This window comes from Coenobita brevimanus, chromosome 33 (assembly GCF_032717465.1).
Source record: "Coenobita brevimanus isolate Jiangsu-jjx chromosome 33, ASM3271746v2, whole genome shotgun sequence".
NCBI classification, from domain to species: domain Eukaryota; kingdom Metazoa; phylum Arthropoda; class Malacostraca; order Decapoda; family Coenobitidae; genus Coenobita; species Coenobita brevimanus.
This window is the reverse complement of record NC_136986.1, coordinates 27926138-27943971: the sequence shown is the minus strand read 5'-3', so window position 1 is coordinate 27943971 and position 17834 is coordinate 27926138. Positions and strand designations below refer to the sequence as shown.

At 39.8% G+C, this 17834-nt stretch overlaps 1 protein-coding gene across 1 annotated transcript in view; it reads right to left on the bottom strand.

Moving 5' to 3' along the window:
* The window catches only part of LOC145395841 (ionotropic receptor 93a-like), a 113423-nt gene that overhangs the window by 54889 nt on the left and 40700 nt on the right, over positions 1 to 17834 (bottom strand). The window contains exons 10-11 of the mRNA XM_080269371.1: positions 15971 to 16236; positions 14801 to 14935 (exon numbers count right to left, since the gene is read on the bottom strand). Coding sequence (XP_080125497.1) covers positions 14801 to 14935; positions 15971 to 16236 — 401 coding nt within the window. The remainder of the gene's footprint in view (positions 1 to 14800; positions 14936 to 15970; positions 16237 to 17834) is intronic.

The following is a 17834-nucleotide window of genomic DNA, read 5'->3' as shown; positions in this document are numbered from 1 at the left end:
CAAATGGAATTCAATGTGGACAAGTGTCATGTAATCAAGTTTGGTAAAAGTGGAAAAAGACCTGATTGGGATTTTAAGTTAGGAAATAAAACCCTATAGACATCAGAAAGAGAGAAAGACCTAGGTGTGATTATCAATAACAGACTATCTCCGACTGACCACATCAGCGAGAAGGTACGGAACATGTATACACTGCTTGCAAATATGAGAATAGCATTCACATACATAAATGAAGACATGCTAATAAGGATAATAACGTCATTCATTAGACCAACCCTGGAATATGCATCAGTAGTCTGGAGTCCTTATCTCAAAACGCACATAGACAAGATTGAAAAAGTTCAAAAGGCTGCTACAAGATGGATACTAAGCTTAAGGGACCTAAGCTACGAAGAAAGACTAAATAAACTGAATCTACCAACACTACAGGAGAGAAGGAAAAGAGGTGACATGATAATGCTATATAAGTGCATATCAGGGAAGGAGAAAATAGACATAAATGATTTCTTAACATACGGAGAAGCATCAGCAAGAGGACACTGCAAAAAACTGCATAAGAAGAGAGGTGATAAAGACGTAAGGAAATTCAGTTTCCCAGATAGAGCAATTGATCAATGGAATGCACTACCGAATGAAATAGTTGTGCCAAAATAATTCACAAATTTAAGGATATGTACGATAAATATGCCTTAAGACACGGTACAGTACGAGCTTGACTCATTCCTGTAAAGATACAATTAGGTAAGAACAATTAGGTAAGAACACACACACACACACACACACACACACACACACACACACACACACAAACACACACATGACAAATTCTTAGTGTCACTAACTAGCTAACTTGTGAACATACCAGGGCATTTTAGCGTGCTATTATCAGGTGGTGCACAGTTATGTCAATGTGTCGGTGTGACTAGAACATCATCCTATCACTCATATCCATGCCATATCCAAATCCACATATTGTTTTTATATTCTATGGTACACATCAGCCACGTACTTTATCAGTACACCCATTTCCCGATGTGGTTTACACTTGTATCGGTGTATTAAGTTTATTTTAGGGTCCGCTCTGATGCTCCATTTTCTCTCACACTCGGTAAATGTAGGATGCTTTATGTTACCAACTTCTCCTATATCTGTTCACAACTTCGCCATTACCACAGCGTTTTAGGGAAAAAAAAATAGTTTACCAGAGGATACACAGTTATATGGCGAGTACACTGATATATATTTCATGTTTTGCGAAATCTGAATTTTGGCGAGATAGCCGCACAGGCAAAAGGTCCCATTCAAGTAAATACCACAGCCAACGGGTTAATATTAATTACTGGTTAACGTAATCTGTAATGTGAGGTTGTTTTGTTCTGCACTTGTATTTTGACACAGTATTAAATTTAAGGTTAACTTATTAAATGCAACGTCATTACTCGTTAGCACAAACTGATAATGTGTGTGTGTGTGTGTGTGTGTGTGTGTGTGTGTGTGTGTGTCTACCGATAGCCACCTGAGAGAGAGAGAGAGAGAGAGAGAGAGAGAGAGAGAGAAAGAGAGACGAGGTGGTGGAGCAGGCTGAATGTTTTCCGTTAATGATGGAGGAGGTATCCTATGTTTGGTGTAAAGTGTGTAATCGGTCTATATAAATATAATAAAAATAAATAGGTTTATTATTATTTAGGATACATGATATCATTGACACCTTAATAACTATACTGTAATGACAAAGAATGTATAAATGTTGGCCGCTCACTCCCATACTTCCCCCATCCCCCTACATCGCGCCATTTATGGGTGAACTTGCCCTCTGTTTCTGAACCACAGCTCAACCTGTATCGTGGTTCACGCTACAAGGCAAGAGAATTATTTCATATAACTCAGACTTTATAATTAGTATAGTGCACAGCCCATTATCAGAAACAATCATATTTATTGGCGTATATCATAGCATAATACAATGGCCACATAATATAAGCTTAGTGATCCGAAAAATTCTCTGGCACACACACACACACACACACACACACGAGACACAAAGGAGTGCAGACGTTCGCCTAGAGCGCTCCAAACCGAGCCAGCACAGCCAGTGGCATTACCTAAATTAGTATCTTTATATGAGTCAAGCTTAGTACCAGGTTAGACTAAATGATTTTTTATTATTAAAAAAAAAAAAAATAAGAAGTTTAAACAAGACTTGTTCAAACAGAAAAGAGAACCGAGTGGCGAAAGAATGCGCTGTCAGTTGAGATTTGTTTAGACTACAACTGCCCCAGGGAATGTTCAGTAAGTACACTGTGCTTTTAGTATTGCAAAATGGACACATATTTTAGTAAAGCAAATCTGGAAAAGAAAAGGGATAAAGGTAGAAAGCAAGATGATTTCTACCAAGAACTGGTTAAAGTGGAGACTCACAATAGACTGGTTGAACGTGTTCACAAACTGGAGATGGCTTTCAAAAATGAAATTGATGAAATAAAGAAGCAGATGCACTTGCAAAAGGAAGAAATAGAAAAACTAGGAAGGGAGGCCAACAAGAAAGACACAACCATCAGTGAACTAACAGTGGAATTGAGTACACTTAGGAAGAAAATGAGTGAAATGGCAAGTACAGTAGTCAATCACGAGAGTATTATGGAAGAGTTCAAAAATGATAGAGAGACAATTAGGCAAGTAAGCAGTCTGATAGACCAGCGCAGTGATATTGAGGAGAAGATAACACAGGTGAATGAAGCTGTGCAAAGCTACAAAAATGATGTGGAAACCACATATGCTGAAATGGTGAAAGTAAAGAAAGACTTAGAAACAAGGGAAGAGGAAAAAAGCATTAAAAAGGAAGTGAAAAGAATAATCCAAAACAATCCAAAGTTAGTCAGAGATTCAGTAGATATCAACAAATCTATAGTAATCACTGGTATAGAAGAGGAAGAAGTAAAAAACAAGATCACAAGAGACAAAAAGGAGATGGCAAATGTAATGAGCTTACTGAGTGAAGTAACGGAGGAAATCTGTAGTAAAGATATAGAGGAACACAAAAGGTTAGGGAAATACGAGAAAAGCAAGGGAAGACCTCCAAAGGTAACTTTCCAGAGTGTAAACACTGTGGAGGAGATACTAAAAAATGCAAAGACTCTTATGGAAAAAGAGGAGTTCAAAAATGTATGGATAAAAAGATGCCTAACACAAGAGGAACCGGAATTTTGGAAAGGGAAGAGAGAGGAAGCAAAAACAAAAAATGAGGAAAGATCAGAAGAGGAGAACACATTTTTTTTACAAAGTAATAGGATTGCAGGTACGAAAGTGGTACACAAACAGGAGAGAATAAAAAGGAGGAAGGTAGTAGAACCATGTCAAGACAAGTATATAAACAAGATGATAAAGTTGATGTACTCAAATGTGGATGTAATGGTATCTAAATTACTAGAGATGAATGATTATGTCAGAGAAAATGAACCACATATAATATGCCTAATTGAAACAAAATTAACACCAAGGATATCCAATGACATAATAAACTTAGAGGAATACAATATATGGAGAAGAGACAGAAATTTAAAAAAACGGATGAAGAATTATAATATTAACTAAGAAAAATCTAAAAGTCAATGAAATAAAACTAGATATACCATCACAAGTAGAACTGATTGCAATAGAGATCAACACATCTGAAGGGAAAGTAATTGTAGCCAATTTGTACATGCCACCCAGATCAAACACTTGGGAAAGAGACGAATATGAGGACCTGGCACAGAGTACAATTCAGAGTTTAAGATCATTAGTACATAAATGGAAGAGAAATCGGAAAGAATTATACTAACTAGAGATTTTAATACAAATATAAATTGGATCTTTTTATCCATACATTTTTGAACTCCTCTTTTTCCATAAGATTCTTTGCATTTTTTAGTATCTCCTCCACAGTGTTTACACTCTGGAAAGTTACCTTTGGAGGTCTTATTGACAGAGTTAGAGAAAGAACAGAGAAATTAGTTGGAGAAGAACAGGGAGGCTTTAGGAAGGGAAGAGGTTGTGTAGATCAGATATTCATTCTTAGATCTTTAGTGGAAAAGTTTCTAGAGAAGGAAAAGAAGTTGTATGCAGCTTTCATGGATTTGGAGAAAGCATATGACAGGGTGGATAGACAAGGATTGTGGAAAGTGTTAAGAATATATGGAGTAGATGGGAAGCTGTTGAATGCTGTGAAGAGTATGTACGATGGTGCGAAGGCTGCAGTGCGTGTGGATGGTGAACTAAGTGAATTTTTCTCTTTGAAAGTTGGGTTGAAACAGGGATGTGTCATGTCTCCATGGTTGTTCAATCTGTACATGGATGGGGTAATAAAAGAGGTACAAGGTAGGGTAGTGGAATTTAGAGTGGCCCTAGTGAGAGAGGATAGTGTTTGGAAACTCCCTGTACTGTTGTTTGCAGATGGTACTGTGTTGTTGAGTGAAGACGAAGGGGAGCTGCAAGGCTTGGTGGATGAGTTTGGGAGATTGTGTAAGAAACGGAATCTAAAGGTGAATGTAGGGAAGAGTAAAGTGATGGTCTTTGAGAGAGGTGAAGTCAGTGAATGTACAGCGAGGTTGGATGGTGAGGAATTGGAAAATGTGAGAACGTTTAAGTACTTGGGTAGTGTGATGAGTAAGGATGGAGGTTTGGAGGGTGAAGTGCTTGAAAGGGTACAACAGGGAAGAAAGGTTTCTGGTTGTTTGAAAGCAGTGATAAGAAACAGGGAAGTGAGCATGGAAGTGAAAAAATTACTACATGACAGTATTCTGTTACCAACTCTAACGTACGGAAGTGAAGCTTGGACGTTGTTGGAAGGACACAAGTCAAGAGTGAGAGCAGTGGAAATGAGTTATTTAAGAGGAGTCTGTGGAGTCACGTGGAGAGACAGGCTGACGAATGAGGATATAAAGGAGCATTGTGGTGTGGATGTGGATGTGATAGGAAGCGTTATGAGGAACACACTGAGGTGGTTTGGCCATGTGGAGAGGATGGAGGGTGAAAGACTGACGAAGAGAGTGTATGTGAGTGAGGTGGAGGGGGGAAGAGGGAGGGGGAGGCCGAGGATGAGATGGAGGGATGGGGTGGAGAGGTATATGAGAGAGGGGGGTGTGAGTTGGGAGCAGGGCAGTGAAATGGCGGGGGACAGGGCGACTTGGAGGCGATTTGTTTGTTGCCACCCCAAACGGGATTGAGGCGTCTGGCAATAGATAGATAGATAAATTGGAATACTCTAGATATAATTAGCCAAGAAAGCTGTTGGGACCAAAAGCTCCTGGATCTCGTGCAAGAGTTTTTCCTAACGCAACATGTGAGGGAAACCACCAGAAAAAGAAGACTCGATGTACCTTCAATGCTAGATCTAATATTTACTAGGCAAGAAAATGATATTGACAGTTTAATATATCACCCTCCACTCGGCAAAAGCGATCATGCAGTACTAAATTACAACTTCAGGATAGCATATGACATAGTTAACAGCAATGAAAGTTACAAAAAGAGCCTAAACTATAAAAAGGGAAATTATCAAGACCTAAAGAAGTATTTCTTAGAAGTTGATTGGGAAAATGAGCTTAGTGGACAAGATTTAAATGCTGTAAATAAAAAATTCTGTGAATTTTATGAAATAGGAGTCCAGAAGTACATCCCACAGCACAAAGAAGCAGATAAGAAAATACAGAAATGGTTCAATACAAAATGTAAAAAATCAAAAGAAAGAAGAGATTTGTTGTGGAATAGATACAGAAAATACAATAGTGAAAGGGCGTATAATAATTACAAACAGGCAAGAAACGATTATACAAGAATAAGGAGGGAAGCCCAAAAACAGTTTGAGGAGGATATAATAAATAAAAGTAGTGATCAACCAAAGCTATTTTACAGCTACATCAGAAGCAAAACCACAGTAAAAGATATAATACCATCCATTACGGACGAGGGAATCACCTTTACACAAGAGAAAGATATTTGTGAAGCACTAAATAAGAATTTCCAATTAGTTTTTACAGAAGAAAAAAATTTTGAGAGGGACTATGTGGAACATGCATGTCCGCACATACTACCAGATATACAAATATCAGAAAAAGTAATACAGGAGGAGTTACGTAAATTAAACAGAGGAAAAGCAAGTGGTCCTGATGAAATTTCATGTTGGGTACTACGAGAATGTGCAAAGGAGTTAAGTAAACCATTATTTTGAATTTTCAAGAAATCCTCGAGTCAAGGTAAACTACCTGATATTTGGAAGAAAGCAAATATTGTCCCTTTATTCAAGAAAGGAAATAGACAAAATCCACTCAACTATCGACCAGTGTTGTAAGCAAGGTATTAGATAAGCTTATAAAGAAAAGGTTGGGTAAATCATCTAGAAGAACACAGTATGATAACAGAAAGACAGCTTGGTTTCAGAAAAGGAAAATCATGTGTTACTAATCTGTTGAGCTACTATGACAGAGTAACAAACACAATACAGGAAAGAGAAGGATGGGTGGACTGTATCTATTTAGATTTCATTAAAGCATTTGACACAGTACCACACCAACGACTTTTATGGAAACTGTACCATCAAGGAGGAATTCGAGGCAAACTGTTTTGTTGGATGCAAGATTTTCTCATAAAAAGAGAAATGAGAACAGTACTAAGGGGAAATAACTCATCATGGAAAGAAGTGACTAGTGGAGTACCACAGGGTTCAGTGCTGGCACCAATCATGTTTTTAGTGTATATAAATGATATAAACAGTAACACTGGAAATGAAAGCTATCTGAATATGGTTGCAGATGATGCAAAAATACAAAGGAGAATTGCTAACATAGACTTTTGTAAAGAGCTACAAGAAGAATTAAATAAACTCCATGAATGGAGTAATACATGGCAAATGGAATTCAATGTGGACAAGTGTCATGTAATCAAGTTTGGTAAAAGAGGAAAAAGACCTGATTGGGATTATACGTTAGGAAATAAAACCCTACACACATCAGAAAGAGAGAAGGACCTAGGTGTGATTATCAATAACAGACTATCTCGGAGTGACCACATCAGTGAGAAGGTACGGAACATGTATACACTGCTTGCAAATATGAGAATAGCATTCACATACATAAATGAAGACATGGCAAGAAGGATAATAACATCATTCATTAGACCAACCGTGGAGTATGGATCTGTAGTCTGGAGTCCTCATCTCAAAAAACACATAAACAAGATTGAAAAAGTTCAAAGGGCCGCTACAAGATGGATACCAAGCTTAAGGGACCTAAGCTACGAAGAAAGACTAAATAAACTGAATCTACCAACACTACAGGAGAGAAGGAAAAGAGGTGACATGATAATGCTACATAAATGCATATCAGGGAAGGAGAAAATAGACATAAATGACTACTTAACATATGGGGAAGCATCAGCAAGAGGACACTGCAAAAAACTGCATAAGAAGAGAGGTGATAAAGACGTAAGGAAATTCAGTTTCCCAAACAGAGCAATTGATCAATGGAATGCACTACCGAATGAAATAGTGTGTGCCAAAATAATTAACAAATTTAAGGATATGTACGATTAATATGGTTTTAGACACGGGGCAGTACGAGCTTGACTCATTCCTGTAAAGATACAATTAGGTAAGAACAATTAGGCAAGAACACACACACACACACACACACACACACACACACACACACACACACACACACACACACACACACACACACACACACACACACACACACACACACACACACACACACACCGGTGCGCGCTGTTGCCACGTTTGCCAAATCCTGCAACCAGGTGGTCCAGTGGAAACTCTCGCCGAGTTTTTTTTTTTGTTTTATGCGAGGAAGAAGGAACCAAAGGCCATGAGCCCACAATAACATTTCTCTCTAAGAGAAAAACCAAATACAATAGAGAGCCAAATTCAAGATCCGATCATTTCGAGATGCCTGGAAACACTGCGTTTGAAAGACTGGAGATCATAGGCAGCAGGAAATACAGACAGAGGGAGACAGTTCCAGAGTTGACCTGGTTCATAAATGAAGGACTGGGAGTAACGGTTAACTCTTGCATTAGAGAGTTGGACAGAAAAGGGATGAGAGTTTGCTGCTAGACGGGTGCCACGCGCCCGTCGTAGAGGTGGAGGAATACATGCAGACGGTTCAGAGGAGCAGTGACCATTGAAGTAGTGATAGAAAAGAGATAAAGATGCAACAGTGCGATGAAGAGACAGAGGTTGAAGGGAGTCAGTAAGAGGAGGAGAGTTAATGAGATGAAAAGCCTTTGACTCCTCTCTATTGAGAAGAGCTGTATTTGGGGAGCCTCCCCATATATGAGAGTTATACTCCACACAGGGGCGGATAAAACCCCTGTATAGAGCCAACAGTTGTGCAGGGGTAAAGAAAGAAATGAGTCGGCTTAGCACACCTAATCTCTTGGAAGTAGATTTTACAAGAGATGTAATATGATCTTTCCAAGATAAGTACCGAGTAAATGAAACCCCAAGCATGTTCAAGGATGATGCAGGGTTAAGTTGAATATTATTAAACGTTAATGGGTAGTGGAAGATCTTGTTGGGTTGATAGGTGTAAGAACTGAGTCTTAGATGCATTAAAAAACACCAGATTATTCTTACCCCAGTCAGAGATACAAGCCAAGTCAGACATTAGGTGTGCCATAGCCTCATCCCTTGTTTGTTGAAGTAACTGCTAAGATGGGCATTGCGGGAACCGAATGGAAAGGTAAAGGGTGGAGCCATCAGTGTATGAGTGGATAGGGTTAGATGTACATCTCAGAAAGTCATTGATGAATAAAAGGAAGAGAGTTGGTGATAGGACAGAGCCCTAAGGAACACCACTGTTGATAGATCTAGGAGAAGAGCGATGGTCGTCTACAACAGCAGCTATAGAACGACCGGAAAGGAAGCTAGCGATGAAGGCACAGATAGAAGGATAGAAACTGCAAGAGGGCAGTTTGGAAATTAAAGATTTATGCCAGACTCGATCGAAAGCCTTTGAGATGTCAGGTGCAATGGCAAAGCTTTCGCCAAAGTCCCGAAAGGAGGATGACCAGGAGTCTGAAAGGTAGGTGAGAAGATCGCCAGCGGAGCGTCCCTGACGGAACCTGTACTGACGATCAGAAAGAAGGTTGTGATAGGAAAGATGCCTTAAAATTTTTCTATTGAGAATTGACCCGAAAACTTTTGAAATACAGGACGTTAAAGCAATTGGACGATAGTTAAAGGGTTGGGAATGGTCACCCTTCTTCGGGACTGGCTGAATGAGAGCAAACTTCCAGTAAGAAGGAAAGGTACAAGTTGGCAAAGACGAAAGAGTGCCTAGGCAGGGTGTAAGCACAGAAGCACAGTTCTTGAGAACAACAGGAGGGATTCCATCAGGCCCATATGCCTTGTTAGTACTGAGGCCAGTGATGGCAGAAAATACATCAGCTGAATAAATTTTATTATCAGCCATGAGGAAGTCAGAGGGGGGAAGTGATGGAGAAACAGCACCGGAATCGTCTAAGGTGGAATTAGAGGAGAAAATCTTTGTGGAGAAATCTGCTTTATCAGTAGAAGAACTAGCTACAGAACCATCTGAGTAGAAAAGAGGAGGGAAGGATGATGAAGTAGTGTTGTTAGAAAGGTTTTTGGCATGGTGCCAGAAAGAGCGGGAAGAATTTGAGTTGAAAAGCTGAGAACATTTAGTACGAATGAAATTATTTTTAGCAGAGCGAAGAAAAGACTTAGCACGATTCCGGGCAGAAACGTAAAGATGATGTGACTCATGGATGGGTTGGCTCCGGTATCTTTTATAGGCCCTCTCCTTGTTGCGGACAGCATTAGAACAAGCGTGATTAAACAAAGGCTTTCTTGCGGTAGACAAAGGATACGAGAAAGGAATGTATGCTTCCATGCCCAATTGAATAACCTCCGTAATGCGCAAGGCACACTCAGATGGGTCCCGGCCATGGGAGCAATAATCATTCCAGAGAAAATCAAAGAAGTACTGCCTGAGGGACTCCCAATCTGTGGCTCCAAAATGCCACAGACGATGTTTCCCTGGAGGGTTCACAGGCCATACCGGAGTGATAGGGCAGGTTAAGGTGATAAGGTTGTGATCGGAGGAGCCCAATGAAGAGAAAAGATTAATAGTGTAAGCAGAAGGATTAGTTGTAAGGAAGAGTTCAGGTATATTGGAGCTCTCTCCAAGGTGGTCTGGGATACGGGTAGGGTGCTGTAGAAACTGCTCTAGTATTTAAGGATAGAAAAGATGTAGGCTTGTTCACCAGGTGGATCAAATTACGTACAAAATAAATTTGAAGAACATTCACGAGACTCTACGGAATTCAGTCACCGCTCTTTGCAAAAAGCCAGTCCATATCAAAAGACATACTACGGCTGACATTCGGCCTTCACTGATCAAATCCACACCAAAAGTAGTGGGCTCCTGCACATCCACATAGCTGCTATTTCCCAAAGGTTTGGTGAAAATTTGTCCACAACTCTTCAAGCCATGTCGGGACCAGCTACACATACATGCACACAGATACAGACACTGGCAAAAAGATTATTGCTCCACCTTGCAAAAGACAGGAGATAATGAGGCTTAAGAAACAGACCCTGGGAGATAATTATCTTTATCTATCGGTGGCCGAGTCGGTAGAAAGGTGTTCTCGTATCCCAATGTTGCTCGTTCGAATCCCTGTTGGGGCAGAGAACAGTATATGGATTTGAATTTCGTTCCAAACAGACTTTACTGATCTTCTGTCAGACCTGCTAACATGTCGTAACAAAAACCTCTCTGATACGAGTACACCAATCCTGTGTGAGACAGCCTTAGCATGTTTTTAATATGGATGGCGAATGTTAGTGCAGAAGTGGTGACACGTGAAGGTGTATGGTACAGTACGTAGAGGGACTGCTGGACTTCATGGTGCTTACACCCTGATTTGAATACATTTCTAACAATCATGATTTTGAATTATCGCACTTTAACCCCTACACCGCGGTCATGTTTACCGATGTTTTGCGTGAGCCGCGGGGTTATTCGGGCTCCGACAGACTCTCAAATAATATTTGCCAAAAATCAATTATTAGTCCTAGAATATTAAAATTAAATATGCTTATGGCACATACCTTCAGCTTTCTCCTGGAATGTTTGTTGAGCCTTCGTCAGTTACCGTAGGACTTGTGGAGACCTCTGAAGTTGGGTAATGAAGTCTCCACTTTACACTTCCCGACAACCCGTAATATGATTACCACAGCCAGATATTAACACTATAAACACTACTCTATGATTTTCAAGTAGTTTGGGATTCATACTCCAAAAAAAAAAACCACTGTGAAAGCAATGAAAATTATGAGCGTGTCTGACCGTCGCACTTGCGCTAGTTCCCTCTTGGTACTCTGACATTTATTATTCATAAAACCCCTCACACTTTATATTTCTATTACTATATAACACTTATATATATCTACAGTCTTTATCCATAAGTTTCCTTCAGTAGTATTAGTTTATTGTCACTGTAGGGATTCAATTTCTTTCAGTAAAATACGTAGCATTCACTTTCTCGTCCTGCATACTAGCATTGAGAGTGAATGTCACTTTCATCTTCACTCTCATAACTCATAGTATTCTGACATGCTAGAGTGAAACTTTCACTTTCATTACTCCTAGGGTATATACTCGTATTCTTATAATACTACTCATTTACATTTTTATTTACGTTCTCTATTTTATTTATGTTATTTACATTTCTATTTTATTTACACTGTGTTATGCACTGTCACTTGAAGTAACTTATAAAACTATTTTCCATTGTTCACATATATTTACATTCATTACTTTCACTTGCTGTTTACACATTATTTACACATTGTTTACAATTCCGCTTGCTCTGTTTTACTCAATAGAAAGATCGTAGTCACTCTTTTATCAATTGTTAGCCCTTTACCTCTTTCCACACGAGGTTTAGTAGGGGGTAAAGGTCATAGGGCCCTTTGCATGGGGGTGAAAAAGTCCCTGAAGTCAGCAAGAGGAAACAGACGTACCTCCACTTCGGAAGATGAAAGTGAACTGATAAGGGAGGGCCGGGGTTGGAGGCCTACTTAGGGGATATTCAGTACTACCAACGTTAGCTCTTGAAACAGCTATGTATAGCACTGAAATGATTGGCAGGAAATCTAGACAATACATTATAAATTAGGTAGTTCCAGGTGAATGTAAATATCACTTAGGCTTCTCCCTTTCCTCCTTATATGTATATTTATTACAAAAATAGATTATACCGCATATTTCAAGGGGAAAAAAACAGCGAAAATTAGCGAACGAGGTGTTGTCAGGTGATAATTAGCCAATTCCAGGTGTATGGCACTCTCACTTACCTTATTTCTTTCTTGTATATATTATTTGGTATAAGAATAGGGTATAGGGCTTATTTCAATGGATGAAATCAGTGAAAAATTCCAGGGAAGATTTACTTAGCGTAGCACGGCCGGGCAGGCGAGAGGATAGGGTAATGGAGGGGGGGTAGGGAGGGGAGTCAAGAACGGGGAGAAATGGCTAAATTGTCAACAATGGATGGGAGTTCAGATGAGATTAGGAGTGCTGACTAGTGTTGGACATTGGCAGTACTGATAGATGATACAAGCCCCCACTTGGAAGCCCGGGTGAATTCAAAATAACACAGAATCACAAAAGCGACGCCCCTCGGTATGAGCCCTTGCTCCCAAGCATCACGAAAGTGACGCCCCGTGGTTAAGGGGTTAAACAGTAACGTAAGACAAGGTATAATATACGGTATGTAAATTTGAACAAAAAGTACTCGTAAATAATTGATAATGCCGATACATTTTTTCTCTTCTTTTTCCTATTTTCATATACAGTACAAGAGTTATTTTTTTTCTACTGCAAATGTATATGACAAAAGATTTACATACATAAAAAAATCAAATTTATTCATGCATGCATCCCAGTAACTTTATCTTATGTCAGTCAACGTATATCCGAAATACCAAAAAATTTTGTAAGAAGTCATCACCCATTACCCCACTAATATCTAGAGATGATAATATTACAAAGGACCCGCGTGGTAAAGCGAACATCCTTAGTAGTACATCTGCAAGAACTTCTATATTACTAGAAGTCAGGTAGAACGTCCCAATACTAGAACTTGACTCCCGAAATTGCTTCACTTAAAATACAAAGTAGATACATAGAATACATCCTAGACAACTTACAAACCAGCAAAACTCCAGGTCCAAATCGAATTCCTCCAATTGTTTTGAAAAGTGCTCCCAAGAACTTGCTTATGTTTTAACTACACTATTCAGGCGATTCTTACGTTCTTCCTCATTCCCTAATTCCTGGATGGAAGCCACTACCAACCCAGTTCTGAAAAAAGGAAGTTCCTTTGACCCTGATTACAGACCAATATCTATCATGTCTTCTCTTGGTAAAGTATTTGAAATTGCAGTGAATAAGCACATAATTAAATATATTGAATTCAACAACTTGATTAGTGATAAGCAGTATGGTTTTCACCACGAGAGATCCACTATTGATATACTCAATCTCCTGACTCACACTATCCGTCAATCAGTTGACCAACATGGAGAAACTGATGCAGTAGCCTTTGATATTTCTAAAGCTTTTGACAGAGTGTGGCACCATTCCCTGCTATCCAAACTCCCTTGCGATAGACAAACATCATTCTTTTGTTCCTCCAGTTTCCTCATATCTCAGCGACAGAAATAGAAGAGTAAAAGTAGATGATGTATATTCAAATATCCCTTAACGACCAACGGCGTGCGACAAGGATCAGTTCTGACTGGAAACCTATTCGTAAATTATATTAATGGTCTCTTATCTGTCACTCATAATCAATTCATTCATATGTAGATGACACAACACGTCACAGCTCATTCACACTTAAACACTCATGCACAAAGTTTAATATTTCTAACTCACAACTCAGTACAGCCATCTCCATGATCAAGACTTATCAAGGATCACTGAATGGGGACAAAATAACCTTGTCTCATTTAATGCTACTAAAACCAAATATATTCAGTTTACTAATAGACAGATATTGCTAGATTCCTATATTATCTTCAGTGCTACTAATATTCCTATCTCTAAAAGTACTGAAGTTCTCTATGTTTCCTTAACAATGCCCTCAGCTGGACCTCTCATGTCAGATCATTTGCTAAAACCGCCTCAGAGAAACTTGGATTATTGTATGGAGTTCGTAGCCTCTTCACTGACGAGCAGTTAGCTATCGTTTATACGTGCCATGTGCGCTCTCTCCTGGAATATTGCTCACCCTTGTGGAATGAATGAGGACAGGTTGCACTAAAACAACTAGACAAAATAAAGGACAAAGCTGTTAGAATTATAAGTAACCCTGATATTACTAATAAACTTCCTTGCCTACACTTACAGATACTTTTATGATAAATGGTCAGACGAAGGTACATCTATTGTGCCACCTCTCCATTGCCTTCCCCTGTGCTACATGGGCATCTGGTAGTTCTCATGACTGGAATGTCACACTGCCGTACTGCAGAACTTCCGCCTATCTGAAATCTTTTATTCCCTGAACTGCAACTCTTTGCAATGCGTTTCCCCAGTGTTGTTTCCCCCCAAACTTCAACCTACAGCTGTTCATGCTCAACTTTTACAGATTTTTATGAATCGAGGACACCAGTAATTTGGCGTATTGATTCTTTTATAGTCATTTGTTTTTCCTTCCTCTTCTCTGTTATTAAAGAAAAAAATATCACTAAGTAAAACCAACTCACTTCATCTCCAGAGCTGCGTTGAGTCCGTCCATAACATCTCCCCCGACCAGCATGCTCCCAAGTTCTCTATAGGCACTTGATTTAGAGTTTAAAAAGAACTTCTTGAATGAACCACTAAAAGATCTTATTGTCACCCTGTAACATGTACAAATAAAAGTTGTTTAATTAGTATTACTATTGAGGCCCCTAGAATAACGCAACACCAAAAATTAACTTCAAGATTCACTTAGTAATCTTTTTTGTTAACTTGAAAATTGGCCTAATATTGCCATATTTGCATCTCGAATGCTAACTTATGACAATAAATTAAAACCAAGATATAATGCTAGTCACGAAGAAATGCTATGGAAAGAAAGCAAGACGTAGTATTGTCTCTTCCTGCCACTGAGTTTCGTGAAATAAGCTACAAATGGGAAAAAAAGGAGGGGGGGGGGGCAAGTTAAAATGAACGAGCAATAGTGATTTTATTTGGCCTCTCTCTATACTGTCTAATTATTACAGCACATTTCTTGCATTTATCGTATAGGAATAATAACAATAAAGTTACACAACTGTCCGAATATACGATAAGTAATAAGCTGAATAATTTCCAAAGTGCTACAGGATGTGCGGATCTAGTTACACAACTGTCCGAATATACGATAAGTAATAAGCTGAATAATTTCCAAAGTGCTACAGGATGTGCGGATCTAGTCCATGTATTAAGGCAGAGAGTGGAGGAGGGATAAGCAAAAGACTATACGGCAGTGATGTCTCTGGAGAACAATGCATGTGGAAGTGAATAAGATTACAAGAGCGGTGAACACACACACACACACAAAAAGTGGAGATAAATATTGAGGGATGAAATATTTCAGGTATGGTTATATGGACGATGTATTACTTGGTACTTGAGAATACCACTTGCTGATTCTTTCAGTACTGTTCTGCTTGTGAACAATCAGGTCTGAAAGTAACGTATCGAAGGTTTTGAATAAAACACTAGCTGCTGGGTGAAAACTAACTCATTATGTTTTGTGTTGGTAATTGAGGGGAAAAACAGAACTGAGAGTTTAAGACCTTTGATGCAGTGATAGAGCAGAGATAAATAACCAAATGGCCCAGCATTAACTTACATTTCAATTTCATCCAATACCTCTGCATCCAAACATTTGTTCTTCGATATCTCACCTGTCAACTACTTTGACCAGCTCCTCAACTGTCTCTGGTCTGGGTGGCAGCCTTGGGAGGGTGAGGGAAGCGATGAGGCTGGCGCGATATGCTGTACCCAGCACCACACCGAAGAACAACCAAATGCCGACCAGGATGTGGTTGGAATGGCTGGTTGAGAGGCGTCCGTACAGTCCCTGGCCCAACAGGATGCCCACAGACTCCATCACCACCGCCCCAGTACTCAGCACTCCATGCCGCGTTTGCCACGTTTTTCTCCTCGTAATCTGTAAAACACACACACACACACACACACACACACACACACACACACACACATATATATATATATATATATATATATATATATATATATATATATATATATATATATATACAGTGATTTACATATACAACGATATGAGTGTGTAGTTGTTTCTTTATTGTGTCAATGGGGCGAGCAGTGATGTCTCTGACAGTGGAATGGTTTTGATAATACGAACCACGAAAGAAAGTGTTCTTTTACGCAGCTGCTACGTCAGGAAGACACAATTCAAAAAAGGTCATTTGCACCATTTTTTTGCGGAGCCGCTTGGTAGGTCTATGTTTCGTAAAGTAATTTTGATCTTTTTCTGCTTTTCTTAATGTAATTTTTCGACTACATATGGCATGCTCTAAAATAGTCAAGATGTCATGGAATAGACAGATATTGGTTATTGTGAAGGTATGATGTATTACTCATTTTTTAAGAGTTCATTCGATTAGGAATGGCTGAAGCTCTTTCTTTGTCGAGAAAGGTAGACCAAATTAAAGCTGCATGAAAGCTGAATTAATTAACAATTCCATGTTATGGTTTCAAGAAATCAACAAGTGTGAATTAGCCTACCACTTATATGACAATGGTGGCTGTATTATAGACTCGGGGTGCAAAATAACAATCTGAACCCCATTCTTTACTCATCTATACCATAAATATATATTCCAGCAAAGACTTTAAGGACATGTTGTATAAAAACAGCAATAGGCCTATATATATATATACAGTCAACCCTCGGCTATCACGGGTTTTGCTATCGCGTTTCATGGCTATCACACGGACAGGTGAAATGCAACACGATTACCTTTATCGCGACCTCAAATACTGCTATCATGGACGATGGTCGGCCAGAAACATTGAAATCGCGCGGGCTCCCCCCATGCGTATACTCGCGCCATGATTGGCGCGACGTCACAGGCTACCCGAGCGCTGACTGGCCCAAGACATGGTTACAGCTACCCATCCTTCCCGCCAAGGCTCAGAGAGAGTCCGCGTTACCAGTCGACAGCAGCTATAGCCGTGAAGACCTATTGTTCAACCACAATGGCCACCAATACCCCGTCCAACCCTCCTACCATTGGTGCACGTAACGCGGCTAACCCAGGACGGCAAGTGAGGAAGAGGAAGAACCTGCCTTATGCTCAGAAACTGGAAATTGTGCTGCTGATTGACGGTGGTGAGAGCAAGTGCAGCGTGGGGAAGAAATTTGGTATCAACGAGTCCACGGTCCGAGGAATCTACCAGAAACGAGAGCACATAAGGAAGCACATGGAATTGGCATCGTCAGAGGGAGCCAGCAACGCCTTGTGGAGTCGTAATCAGGTGCTCCTTAAGACAGAACAGTTGCTGGCCAGGTATCTTGATCGGCAGGCACGGAGGAACCAGGCGGTGGAGACGCGTGAGGTCATGGACACAGCCAGGGAGATATATGTTGGGGTTGCAAGGAAGCTGGCTATTGCACAACCACCATTGTTTGTGGCCTCCAAGGGATGGGTGGATAAATTTATGAAACGGCAACAGATCAAGAACAAGAAAATCAGTGGTGAGGCAGCAAGTGCGGACATGGCA